Consider the following 12385-nt stretch of genomic DNA (forward strand, 5'->3'; position numbering starts at 1 on the left):
GACCACTGTGGGATGGGGGCAGTCCCCTCACTTCCCTAGACTCAGCCCCTCAGTCTCTTCTCCTCCTTGTCCCTCTCTGTAGCCTTCTTGCCCCCTGGATCTGAGCTCAGGGCAGAGGGAATGGGGGTGTGAGCACCCTCTCTTCACCCTCATTCTGGAGGAGTATCCATATAGGGCCTATGGGGCAGAGGGGGATTCTGGGAAAAACCCACCACTCATTGAGTGACACTCTGGGTCTTGGGTCTCTGGAAGGACTGGATGGCTGAGAGAGGCAGGGCAACGGGAGGGGGCCTGGAGGCCAGACATTCATTCATCTCTTGCCAATCTCAGACCTGTGAAGTGTGGCAAACCTCAAGCCTCCATTCAAAACATGGAGCCCTTTAGACTGGAATGACACCGCACCCCCCACCCTGCCCAACACACACACACAAGTAACTTAGATCCTGCAGGGAAGCTGGGGAGCCAAATCAAGGCTTCAAGGTCTGGACCCTGCTGGTATCGGGGACTGGAGCCTAGAGTCAGTTTATGGGGAGAGGGGTTCTCTGTCACAGGCACTGGAGGGGCAGAGAGCAAAGGAGGGCCCAACCAGACCCTCACCCAGACCACCAATCTCTGATCTCTGACTCCTGACTTTTTCCAGGTTATCTCCCCGCTTAACATTTTGCTAGAACCTGGAGCCTTGGGTTTGTGAACATTTCTGTGTAAAGTACCCACCCCTCAGCTGGGAAAGAGTCTCCCCAATGGGGAACCGGGGAACCCGCCAATCTGACAAGAGGCATCAACCGGACCAGTCGGGGTGGAGGGAGCCAACGCAGGTGCACAGCGGGCGCTCGCCCCTCCCTCCCCCTCCTCCGCCTTCCTTGCCCTGGACAGGGCGGAGCCACTGCCTTATAAGTGGCAGGCCAGGCGGCAAGAGAGCAAACTACAACCAGCGGTGGGACCAGAGGGTAGCTCCACGGGCAGCGTGGTGCCCTTGGTCCCCCAGCATGGCCCCCTCAGCCTGGACCATCTTCTGCCTCTTGGGGCGTCTCCTGCTCTGCGGGGGCAGTCCCGGTCACGGCCCCAGCCTGCCCCGCCTTCGGCTCTCCTACCGAGGTATGGACCGGTGCGCCCCGTTCCTGTGCACGTCCGCGGGACCTTGAAACCCTACAGCAGCCCCGGCTGTGGCGGCCCCAGACAGCCCGGCAGTCTGTTCTGCCAGCTGGAGGGATGCAGTCAATCCCTGCACAGCCCGTGGGAAGGATCCTCAGACATTCCCCCAGGTGGTGCTCCTCTGGCTGCCGCCAGAGGCAGGCGCTGGAGAGAGGCAGGGAGAGGGGGACAGCTCCTGGAGGCATGGGTGGAGGTGGCAGACAGAGACACGCGGGGAATCCCGAGAGGACTGTTGAGAAAATGAGATAGGTAAATGGAGACTCTGAGAGACCTCATTAGAGATGGGCAGAGAGTTGGGGATGGGCAGACAGGGGGCTCCCAGCCAGGGAACACCGTGGGAGAACAGAATCCTGTCCCTCTCCTCTCCACCCTGCAGTAGGGCCCCTCACCCTGTCCCACAGCCTTCCCCTTACCCTCCTGCCCCTTGTAGCCCACTTCCAAATGCTAGCCTCACTCCTCACTCCATCCCAGCCCAGGAAGTTCCTCTGCAGATCTGACCTGATGTGCTGCAGCTGGCACAGCCCCTCTGAATCTGTAGAGACAGCACACAGTAAAGGTTCCTGAGACACGGGCTCTCCACAGGTTCTTCTTAGGGAGGCCAGAGGGGTGATCACCTTTCTTTGGGAACCTCAGTCCAAAGAGGGGGTTCTGGAGAGTATGAGTGGGGAGACATGGCTCCACTCTGGAGAGTCTGAAAGTGGGGTCTGGGGGAAGAATGTAGTCCTTCCTCCCCTTGGAGCTGTGGTTTTGGAGGGAAGTCAGCCTATAAGAAAAAGCCTAAATAAGGCAAATCCCTTCCAAAGTACTGTCAACCATAGAGGGCTTCCAGGAAGAGGCTGTTGATGGATTTTGGAATGGAGTGGGTGCTGGGCTGAGGATGACCCCTGGGCAGGCATAAGATGCTTGGCCTTCATAAGGGTGGTCAAGGCCCCTTCACACCCATCTTGCTGTCTGCCCCCTTGCTCACCCATCACCTCCACCTCCCTGGCCTAACGCCAAGAACCTATTTCAAGGTCCTTGACTCCTAGGACCAGCATCACCAGACACCTACCCCCACACCTGGGGCCTGGGTGGACAGGATCTCTGGAGGAGAAAATCTTCTTTAGCTATATCCTTGGACTATAGCTGGAGTTTGGCTGGGCCTTACCTGGCCTCCCCCATTCCCAGGCCTTTTCCAGGTGTTCCCTCTGCTGGGAACACTGTCCCTGCCTGTCCACCTGTGCACTGCGCAGGCTCACCTGCCCTTCCTCCAGCTTGCTGCGTAGTTCTGCCAGTGGGGCCGTCTCCCTGGGGGCTGCATCGAGCACAGATGGGCCACTGGAAAGGAAATGTTAACGGAAAGATCAGCAGGCTAAGCAATGGAGGGATAGGAGTTGGCCCCTGGGTGGGCTGGGCTGGGTGGGGGCTCAGAGCCTCCTTCCCACCCACCCCCAGGAGCCATTTCCCAGAAGCCCTCCTGCAGCCCTGTGGATGGAAACATTTTCCAGATGTGAGTGTGTGGGGGGTGAAGGCACAGCTGGGACCCTCCACTTACACGCCTTGGCTGAAGGGCCCTGACCCCCTTCCTTCCTCTCTTGTAGAACTCCTGTCTGCCAATCGCTCTGCCATCTTTCTGGGTCCCCGGGGCTCCCTGGACCTTCGGGCGATGTACTTGGATGAGTACAGAGACCGCCTCTTTCTGGGGGGTCGTGATGCCATCTACTCTCTGCAACTGGACCAGTCATGGACGGACCCCCGGGAGGTGAGCTGGGCTGACTAGGAAGAGGGTCTGTCTGAGAGCTGGGCAACTCTGGATGAGGGGCTGGATGGGGAAACTGAGGCTGTGAGTTCAGGGGTCAGCCGGGTTGTATTTCAGGTCCTGTGGCCGCCGCAGCCAGGGCAGAGGGAGGAGTGTATTCGAAAGGGACGAGATCCTTTGGTGAGCGCTTTCGTGAGTGACTGCCCCCAACCCTGACCAACACCCCAGTGGCCCAGGGTAGCCTGTGGCCACTCCTCCAGCCGCCTGTGCTGGGGTCATTTGGAACAGATACAGAGGGCTCTTGAAAGTCCATGAAGAATGTCACCCTCGACCCCCAGAGCTGATGAGCCAGGCAGGGCCGAGCCTTGGGATCTGAGGAGGTAGTGAACAGCCCCTCATCCCCTGCCCTTGTCCCCACTAGATGGAGTGTGCCAACTTCGTGCGGGTGCTGCAACCCCACAACCGAACCCACCTGCTGGCATGTGGCACTGGGGCCTTCCATCCCACCTGCGCCCTCATCGCGGTTGGGCACCGTGGGGAGGTGAGCCTGGGGTGGGCCCCCCAGGGACTGGGAAACAGTGGCATTTCCTCCAGGCTGCCTGAATGCTCCCCAGTGAGCCTGGGTCAGGGCAGAGGTTTCAGAGGCCTGAAAGACGCCTTTGTGCCAGCGCTGACCCCATTGACAAGGCCCTGAATTGAGGGTGCCTTCACCCACCCCCCCACTCTCCAGCTGCACGCAGTGCCCACTGCCCGTGGGGGCTGGCGCTACTTTCCCAGGTGACACCCTCCCTCTCCCCCAGCATGTGCTTCACCTGGAGCCTCACAGTGTTGAAGGTGGGCGGGGGCGGTGCCCGCATGAGCCCAGCCGTCCTTTCGCCAGCACCTTTGTAGGTGGGTGATGCCCAGGTCTGGGGGTACGAGGAGGGTGGGAGCCAGCTGACGTCCTTGGGAAAGGATGGTGGCTGGGCCCTCCTCCCCTGACTGCCCCCACCCCACCCTACCCCAGATGGGGAGCTGTACACGGGCCTCACTGCTGACTTCCTGGGGCGTGAGGCCATGATCTTCCGGAGTGGGGGTCCCCGGCCAGCCTTGCGTTCTGACTCTGACCAGAACCTGCTGCATGGTGAGTCCGGGGCCTGCTGAGAAGGAGGCTGATGGGGTCTGCCCAGCATTGGCAGGAGGCAGGAGAGCCGACGCTGAGTGGAGACAGGAGGGGCGGCCCATCTCCACTTTACCCTCTGCGACTCCAGCCTCCAGTGGGGACCCCGTACCTATTCCCCTCCCCATTGGGTTCAGTGACCTGTCCGCCCCTGTGAGGCTCCCCACCAGCTTCACCCTGTCACTGTGCCCCCTCCCCTGGCCCAGACCCCCAGTTTGTGATGGCTGCTCGGATCGCTGACAACTCTGACCAGAACGATGACAAGGTGTACTTCTTCTTCTCGGAGACTGTCCCTTCGCCAGATGGCAGCCCAGGCCATGTCACCGTCAGCCGTGTGGGCCGCGTCTGCGTGGTGAGAGCTGGGAGGGGACGGTGAGGGGCGGTGAAGTCCTTGCTGGACTTCCTCTTCCCAACCTGTCCCCACTGAAGTGAGGGTGTGCAGCCAATGTCCATGCCTCTCCCCTCGGGTCAGGGTGGTGGTGCAGAGGCGGGCCGTCCTCTGGGGCCCAAGGCTGACTGGCCTCCAACCCACAGAATGACGCTGGCGGCCAGCGGGTGCTGGTGAACAAGTGGAGCACCTTTCTCAAGGCCAGGCTGGTCTGCTCGGTGCCCGGTCCTGGTGGTGCTGAGACCCACTTCGACCAGTTGGGTAAGGGCAGGGCCAAGGGCAGGCCTGGGTGCAGGAGTGGGGAGGGCTCGGAGCCAGTGAGTGGGGGACATCGGCAGTGGCCTTCTGTCTCCCAGAGGATGTGTTCCTGCTGTGGCCCAAGGCAAGGAAGAGCCTCGAGGTGTATGCGCTTTTCAGCACGGTCAGGTGGGCACGCTGGCCTCCCCTCACCCCCACCCCGGCCTGGTTTCTGTCCCCCAGCTCCTCTGTTGAGCCTCTGCCTTCACATGCCAGCTTTGCCATGGGTCCCTGTCTCTGCCCCTGACTTGGGGAACCTGTGGCTGTATTTTCTATCTCTTTCTCTTTACCTTTGCCTGGGTGTCCTTGTTTTTTGGTTTCTACCGACTGCAGGCACTGTCCCCTCTGCCCTGCCCGAGATCCAGGCTGCCCCCTTCCCACCTGTGACGGCCACCCCGGCCTGACTGTCCCTGTCTCCCCTCGGCAGTGCTGTGTTCCAGGGCTTCGCAGTCTGCTTGTATCATATGGCGGACATCTGGGAGGTCTTCAAGGGGCCCTTTGCCCACCAAGATGGTCCCCAGCACCAGTGGGGGCCCTATGGGGGCAAGGTGCCCTTCCCCCGCCCCGGCATGGTGAGTGCCTGGCCTGCCGGGAGGGGGGCCGAGGAGATGCCAGGGGCTGTGCGCTGGGACAGCACTGTGTCTGCGCACCGCCATAGCAGCTCGGAGCCAGGGCTCTGGTGGGATTGGGGCAGGGTGAGGTGCTGCACAGAGCCCTCGCCACATGAAGGAGCCTCTCGAAGAGCAAGAGCAGCCCCTCCGAGGTTGGCATGCCCAGACAGTGGGCCATGGCCATGCCGGGTTGGGGAATGTTGATCCCAGGATTCCAGGTGCTCCCTTTGCCGCTGCCACAGTGCCCCAGCAAGATGACTGCGCAGCCCGGACGACCCTTTGGCAGCACCAAGGACTACCCGGATGAGGTGCTGCAGTTTGCCCGAGCCCACCCACTCATGTTCCGGTCGGTGCGGCCTCGGCGGGGCCGCCCAGTCCTCGTCAAAACCCACCTGGGCCAGCAGCTGCGCCAGATTGCGGTGGACCGCGTGGAGGCAGAGGACGGGACCTATGACGTCATCTACCTGGGAACTGGTGGGTGGGCTGAGCAAGGTAGCCATACTGGGGAGGTGTGTGGGCGCTCCGGCTTCCCCTTCCTCTCCTACTGACCCCTTCTTCCCTATCTCAGACTCAGGGTCAGTGCTCAAGGTCATGGCCCTCCAGTCTGGGGACTCAGCTGAGCCTGAGGAGGTGGTTCTGGAGGAGCTCCAGGTGTTTAAGGTGAGCAAGGAGGGGGCTGATGGGAGGGGTCCCCTCCAGTGGGTCCCTGGGTCTAGCCCTGCCTACAGGGAAGTGGGAGCAAACACAGGAGGGGGATGGGCCTGTCTTGACTGAACTTGCAGCCAGTGGGGGATGAAAGTGATGACCGTCCCCACTGCAGAGGCCTTGCTGATGCTTCTGAATGGCTGAGGGGCCTGGAGATGCAGTCTGTGACCTGAGAGTTGGGGGGCCCAGGGAGGGATGGCCAAGGTGAGCACCCCTTGACAAAGCCCCAATAGGCACAAGTCACTGTGAGGAGGTGGCTGAGACCCCAAGTGCCTAAGGGGTTCTGTTGGCCCCTCTATAAAGTCAGACAGGTGGTGTGTCTGGGGGACTGTCATACCTCCCAACATGGGATGGATGATTTGGGACAGCTGCTTCATTGCTGGGGAATAGGGCTGTGGGAGGGGACACTGGAGATTTGAGCTTTTAGCCAAGCTTCCCGCTTGGAGGCCAGCCAGGGTAGAGGACCTTTCTTGTAACCTGACCTCTGGGAAAGACTGTCTGGCCTTAGTTGCCAGGGCACGCACTGACCCTGGGGGATAGGCGGCCCCACCCAGCGTCTAAAGGAGGCTGAAAGCAGGGGGTGCAATGGAGGGCTCTCTGACACCCCGCCCCCCTGAGACCCTGCTCCTTCCCCAGGTGCCAACAGCCATCACTGAGATGGAGATCTCTGTCAAAAGGGTAAGAGCAGCTGTACCCCTCCCCATGCCTCCTTCCTTCCTCCCCGGCTCGAAGCCCCCTTGAGCACTGCCTGAGTCTGCCGGAAAGCCCTGAAGCAGGCGCCGGGCTGCCGTGCTAGGCCCTGCAGAGAGCGCTGGGAGTCCAGTCGGGAGCTGAGGTTCCCGGGCATGAAACCAGCGGGCAGCGGGAGGCCCTGAGTAGGTGAGGCTGTGCTCTCACAAGGGGAGATCCACAAAGGCTGGTTCTCCGGGGGAGGCAGAAAACGTGCTTGAAGACAAAATCCTGAATTTGGTACTGGGATTGCTTAAAGCAGAGTGCACCTGTAAGGTCAGAGACAAGTCAGGATGAAGGCCATTGGGAGAGAGGGCAAAGGTCAGAAGCAGGGAGAGCCTGGTGAAGCCCCTTAGAGGAACGACCCCACGTCTGCCCCATCCCCTGCATGTCCTAGCACAGACCTGGTGCACAGCATGGGGACAATACACATTTGTTTCTGTGAGTGCATCCAAGAGGTTCTGGAAGACTGCTTGAAAATGACAGGGCTCTCGGGGACCCCAGTGGGGCTGAGAGCCTAGCTGCCTCTGGGGAAGCCCGGGCTCACTGTGGGCTCTCCGTGGGTCCCTCCCCAGCAAATGCTGTACGTGGGCTCCAGGCTGGGCGTGGCCCGGCTGCAGCTGCACCAGTGCGAGACTTACGGCAGCGCCTGTGCAGAGTGCTGCCTGGCGCGGGACCCGTACTGTGCCTGGGACGGTGCTTCCTGCACTCGCTACCGGCCCGGCACCAGCAAGCGCCGGTTCCGCCGGCAGGACATCCGGCATGGCAACCCTGCTCTGCAGTGCCTGGGCCAGAGCCAGGAAGGTGAGTGGCAGAAGCCATGTGGCTGCCAGCTGAGCTCTCACTGGTCCCTACTCACCCGTGGCCTGGGCTCAACCCTGTGAAGTGGAACCCCTGTCCTGTTGTAACACGTAGTCCTCGATTTCCCTTTCTGAGCGGCTTCTGTCAGTATTCGGGTATAGGGTCTTTGAAGAGAGTGACTGACTTGGGGATTGATGGACCTCGAGGTCCCAGTAACACTGATGGAGGCTCCTGGACTGTGGGCGTCAGGGGTCCCATGGTTCCTGAGCTGAGCCCACCTCCGCCTCCCTCCAGAGGAAGCTGCAGGACTCGCGGGGACCACTGTGGTCTATGGCACGGAGCACAACAGCACCTTCCTGGAGTGCCTGCCCAAGTCTCCCCAGGCGGCTGTGCGCTGGTTCTTGCAGAGGCCCGGGGACCAGGGGCCTGACCAGGTGAGCGGCGACCCTGCCTCCGGTCTGTACTTGTCCTGAGGTCACATCCCTCCCTGAACTCCGAGTCCTGAGCCCTAGGAAGGGGCTCTGAGGGGAACCTGCCAAGTTCAACTGAAGAAAAAATTGTGTACTAAGCCCCTGGGGGTGCCTGGAATGAGGTGCCCCCACTCCTGTCATCTGGGAACACCCAGGCCAGATGTGCCTGGAACTCCTTCAGTGACAGGGAGCCCCCCAACTTCCAAGGCATTGAGCCGAGCTCTGAGAGGTGGGTAGCAGAGATGGACAAGAGGGAGGGGGTCTGGGCTGGTCACGAAGTCCCCCAAGCTTACACATATGGCTCATCTTTGAGGGGGTCTTTTCCCCTAGGGGTTCTTGGTTCTCCTCTGCTCCAGGCTTGTGCCTCTAGCCACAGCCCCCCAACCCCCGCCACTGCCTGTCCACACATTGTCTGCCAAGTCCCTCCTCCCCCATCTGGAAAGGTCTGTCAACCCCAGAGATGGCTCAGTCTGGGGCCTGAGGATGGGTGTGGGTAGGGCAGGGTGAGGAACAATTTGCAAGAGCTCCCACAGGCAGGGAGCGAGGGGGTGGGTTGGTTACAGGAGGGGCTGTTCTTCCAGCTTGGGAACTGGGGGAGGCCAGCCCGGGGCCAGCTGTTGGGCTAGGCACTGAGAGACTCCCCCAGGGGCCAGGGCCAGGGGCAGGGGCGCAGTGAGATGAAATTACACAGCACTAGCTGCCTGAGCAAGCCAGCTTCAGCACACAGACGTGCAGACTAGAGCCCAGACAGCGGCTGGGCCGGAGACCGGCTGGGTCAGAACAGCGCTCCGGTCTCCCACCCTGTGACGGGCGCTCCGCCCACCCCTAGCTGGGGCTGTGGGCCCTGCCCTGTGGGGGAAGTGAACCACGCAGACCATACAGAGTGAGGGAATTCTAGTCCTGGGGCTGGGGTTACAGACCCCCTGAGTAAAAGCCCCGACATACCCTCTTACCTTCTTGGTTCACTGGGAATATGTGCCAGGGTGCCCCAGAGCCAGGACAGGTGCCCCAGAGCTCTGACAAGGGAGAAACCAAATGTTTGAAAAGCCCCCTTTGCTGGCCTTGTCTTGGGTTATGGGAAGGTGAAGCCCTGCCTGCAATTAGCTTAGTCTCCAGGAGGCCTGGTCCCTTCCTGGGAAGTGGAGAGCAGGCAAGGGAAGTGCCCAAGTTCTGGGCCCTGAGATGGCACATTTGGAAAAGCAGGGTGCAGAGAAGTTGTTGGGGTGTGCCCTCCCCCACAGCCCCCTCATGCCCTCCCTGGCGCCCAGCAGGTGAAGACAGATGAGAGAGTCCTGCAGACAGAGCAGGGGCTGCTGTTCCGAAGGCTCAGCCGTCATGACGAGGGCACCTACACCTGCACCACGCTGGAGCACGGCTTCTCCCAGACGGTGGCCCGCCTGACTCTGGAGGTGATTGTGGCTGCACAGCTCAGCAGCCTGTTCCAGAGGGAGCAGAGGCCGGAGGAGCCCCCTGTCCGGGCAGGCCTGGCCTCCAGCCCACCCAAGGCCTGGTACAAGGACATCCTGCAGCTCATCGGTTTCGCCAACTTGCCCCGGGTGGATGAGTACTGTGAGCGCGTGTGGTGCTCCTCCCGGAGCCGGGGCAAACAGGCCAAGGGCAAGAGCTGGACAGGGCAGGAGCTGGGCAAGAAGGTGAAGAGCCGGGTGCAGGCCGAGCGAAATCGGACACCCCGGGAGGTGGAGGCCACATAGAAGGCAGAGGAGGGGGTGGTTGGGATGGGCCGAGTGGCCCAGTATCAGCCCCCAGTGTCGCCCACCCACCCAGCTAGGGCAGGGGGGCCAGCAGGCTTGATCACCTTTTAGAGATGGGAGTCTCTGCCCCCCAAACCCCTACCAGGCCACTACAGGAAAGGCTGGGGGCCTGATGGAGGACCCTGTGCCTGTTCCCTGCATCTTTCTGCTCTTAGTTCCACATGGAACCAGCACCCTCTGGCCACTGGCCACCCCAGTCGGCCTGCTGTTTGTTCTGAGTTGGCCCCCAGAGCGCATTTCCCGTGGTGCCCGGAGGCAAGAGGGCTGGGTGGTTCTTCCCCAGCTGCAGAACAAAGGGCATTCTGAGCCACCCTTCGAGTGGGTGTGTGGGCGCCTCTGAGGAGGTAGTGGCAGGGCCCTTAGGCAGCCAGAGGAGGTGGAGCTGGCACCAGATAAGAAGACCTACACTGACTGAACTGGGGAGGAAAGAAGGAGGTGCTGAGAAGGTAGACCCCCCCCCCAGCTTTGTGCCCTGATACCTTGGCGATGATCCCCTGCCACTGCCCACCGCCGGTTCTCCCTCTCAGAGTCACAGAAGCACGGACTGCTAGAGCTCCCTGCAGCCTGGGGGTGGGCCCTGCCTAGGCCCTACTTTGTCAACCAAGGGCACCTCACAGCCTGGCTTCCCTTCCCCAGGCTCTCGAGCTGCCAGGCCAGGTTTCCTGGGGTGCCCACCTCTCCTGACAGAATCCTCCTCCCCACCATCAGGGTCTCCATGCTGATGGGCAGGGTGAGGATGGGTGCTAGAGATGGGAAGAGAGGAGCTGAGGGGAGTGGGTCTTTCCCCGGCAGTGCAAGCACGCCCACGGCCTGGGAGGGTGGGACTGCGGCAGCTGGTGGCAGGACCAGGGGTAGGGCTGCACCCAGGGACGCAGAGGATTGAGAGGCTTTTGAGATGGGAGGGGGTGGGAGACCCCAGGATGGGTTATGGGACCCAGGAGCAGGCAGGCTCAAGGACTCAAGATGGCATCAATTAGCTCTGGAGCCACTGGGGATGCCAGATACTTCCCACCCTGGAATCTTTGCTTTCTGCTAAATAAGGGTTGGTTGTGGATAGTTCTTTTATGAAGCCTTTTTTCTCTTAAGGGAAAAAACATAGGGGAAAAGCTGCTAAGAACCCTAGGTCCTGCTGGTTTTTGGCGCTGAGCTCAGGTGTCCAGGACGCATTCTGTCTGCACATGTAGGGAGGTGTTTTGTCTTCAGCAGTAATGTCTTTCTTGAGCTGGGGACACAGCAGGGGAGGAGGAGGAGGACTAAATGAACAGTTGTTTCCAGCCTGAATATGAGCAAGTTAGTGATGCACAGAACTGGCAGGAGGGGGACAAGAGCATCAGGTTCAAGATTCCCTTCATTACAACACCAAGATGAATAAAGGAGAAAACAAAAACAAAACAGGGCTGCCTGCCCCACTGAACTCGAACCCAACTGGTGTCTGCCTTGGACTCTACCTGTGCTGCCCCAGCCCCAAACTGGGCCCTGAAATAGGCCCTCCCTCCCCTCTTTGACTGCACAGTCAGTGAACCAGAAGCATCAAGATGAACCTGACAACACTGTGGAGGCCTTGGTCTGGGTTGTGATGGCTGGGCTGTCAGCAGGGAAAAGCAGAGGAGAGGAGGACTGTGTGGAGGGGAGCTGGAGAAGAGAGGAGAGGGGGTGTTAGAGAGGGAGGAGAGAGCGCAGAGCCCCAGGAATGGGGTCAAAGGTGCAGCCAGTTCTGCCTCTCTGCCCAGGGAAGCCAGGAAGAAACAACCAGACTCTCAGTGGCCTGTAGGCTGGACCCAGGTGTGGCTGTCTTCAGGTAGGGTCCTCTGGGGAAGCTACTCTGGAAAATGGAGGGAGGAGGAGCTCAAAATCCTGAACAACAAACATCTGCACTTGGAAAAGTATGGACAGCTTCTATCAACTCCCAACCCCCACGGTACTGTTATTAACTCCTGGAAATGCCACTATGTGTGAATTCTATTTTTGTAATCATATGTTGAGATGGGCTTTGTGGTTTCTCTGTGTTCAGAACATACTTCCTCTAATTACTATTGTTATTTTGTCGTGACCACCCCTGGTGAGGATAGTACAGTGGTCTGCCACACAGAACCTATAAGGAAAGGAATGAAGTTAATATTCACATCACATAATTATATTGTTATTGTATCTGTGTATTTCTGCACTAAATTGACTGATACCAGCTGTGTGAGCTGGAAATGAAGTGCCTTCCCCATCCGTTTCACGAGGGAGAAGGCCACCATAGGTGGTATTTTCTAGAAGGGAGGGTGGGTATCAAGGGAAGGAAGGAGTCAGAGGGTGTTGTCTGAAAAGCTGAGATTGCTTATTAAATTAGGAAAATCCCGCTCGTTGAGACTGACCTTCTTGGAACTTCAGGAGGATCTTGAACCAGAAAAAAACAAAAACTGCTGGCAAAGGGCAGCTGGGCACGTAGGCAGCCCTGCTGCTTTTTCCACAATAACACTTGACATTTGTGACAGCCACACTTGGCCTGGTGCCTGCCTTCATCCCAAACCACATACCAACGTTTATTAAGGCCACTTCGCTCTCGCCTGGGGGGCCG

The 12385-nt window shown here is 59.9% G+C and overlaps 1 protein-coding gene across 3 annotated transcripts; it reads left to right on the forward strand.

The window, feature by feature from the left end:
- The first annotated feature begins 918 nt into the window (after window positions 1-918).
- Window positions 919-12023, forward strand: SEMA3G (semaphorin 3G). Of its 3 annotated transcripts, none has more exons than XM_036267431.1 (16): window positions 919-1095; window positions 2733-2893; window positions 3008-3070; window positions 3312-3431; window positions 3691-3781; window positions 3897-4013; window positions 4256-4401; window positions 4584-4698; window positions 4794-4863; window positions 5162-5306; window positions 5588-5819; window positions 5914-6005; window positions 6687-6728; window positions 7355-7583; window positions 7875-8014; window positions 9319-12023. In XM_036267431.1, the coding sequence occupies exons 1-16, from the start codon at window positions 987-989 to the stop codon at window positions 9760-9762; spliced, it is 2316 nt and encodes a 771-aa protein (XP_036123324.1). In that variant the 5' UTR covers window positions 919-986; the 3' UTR covers window positions 9763-12023. The 3 variants fall into 3 exon arrangements, with proteins under 3 accessions (XP_036123324.1, XP_036123322.1, XP_036123323.1); XM_036267429.1 differs by having other exon boundaries at window positions 942-1095; window positions 9322-12023; XM_036267430.1 differs by lacking the exon at window positions 3312-3431 and having other exon boundaries at window positions 942-1095.
- The last annotated feature ends 362 nt before the right edge of the window (window positions 12024-12385 follow it).

Source organism: Molossus molossus, unplaced genomic scaffold (assembly GCF_014108415.1).
Source record: "Molossus molossus isolate mMolMol1 unplaced genomic scaffold, mMolMol1.p scaffold_m16_p_18, whole genome shotgun sequence".
NCBI classification, from domain to species: domain Eukaryota; kingdom Metazoa; phylum Chordata; class Mammalia; order Chiroptera; family Molossidae; genus Molossus; species Molossus molossus.

What these genes read in the sequence shown, in the direction of transcription:
- SEMA3G (XM_036267431.1), top strand. Translation starts at nt 987, where the DNA reads ATGGCCCCCTCAGCCTGGACCATCTTCTGCCTCTTGGGGCGTCTCCTG. An exon ending in CCTTCGGCTCTCCTACCGAG is followed by an intron (nt 1,096 to 2,732) that starts GTATGGACCGGT and finishes CCTCTCTTGTAG; the next exon opens with AACTCCTGTCTGCCAATCGC. An exon ending in CCTTCCCCCGCCCCGGCATG is followed by an intron (nt 5,307 to 5,587) that starts GTGAGTGCCTGG and finishes CCGCTGCCACAG; the next exon opens with TGCCCCAGCAAGATGACTGC.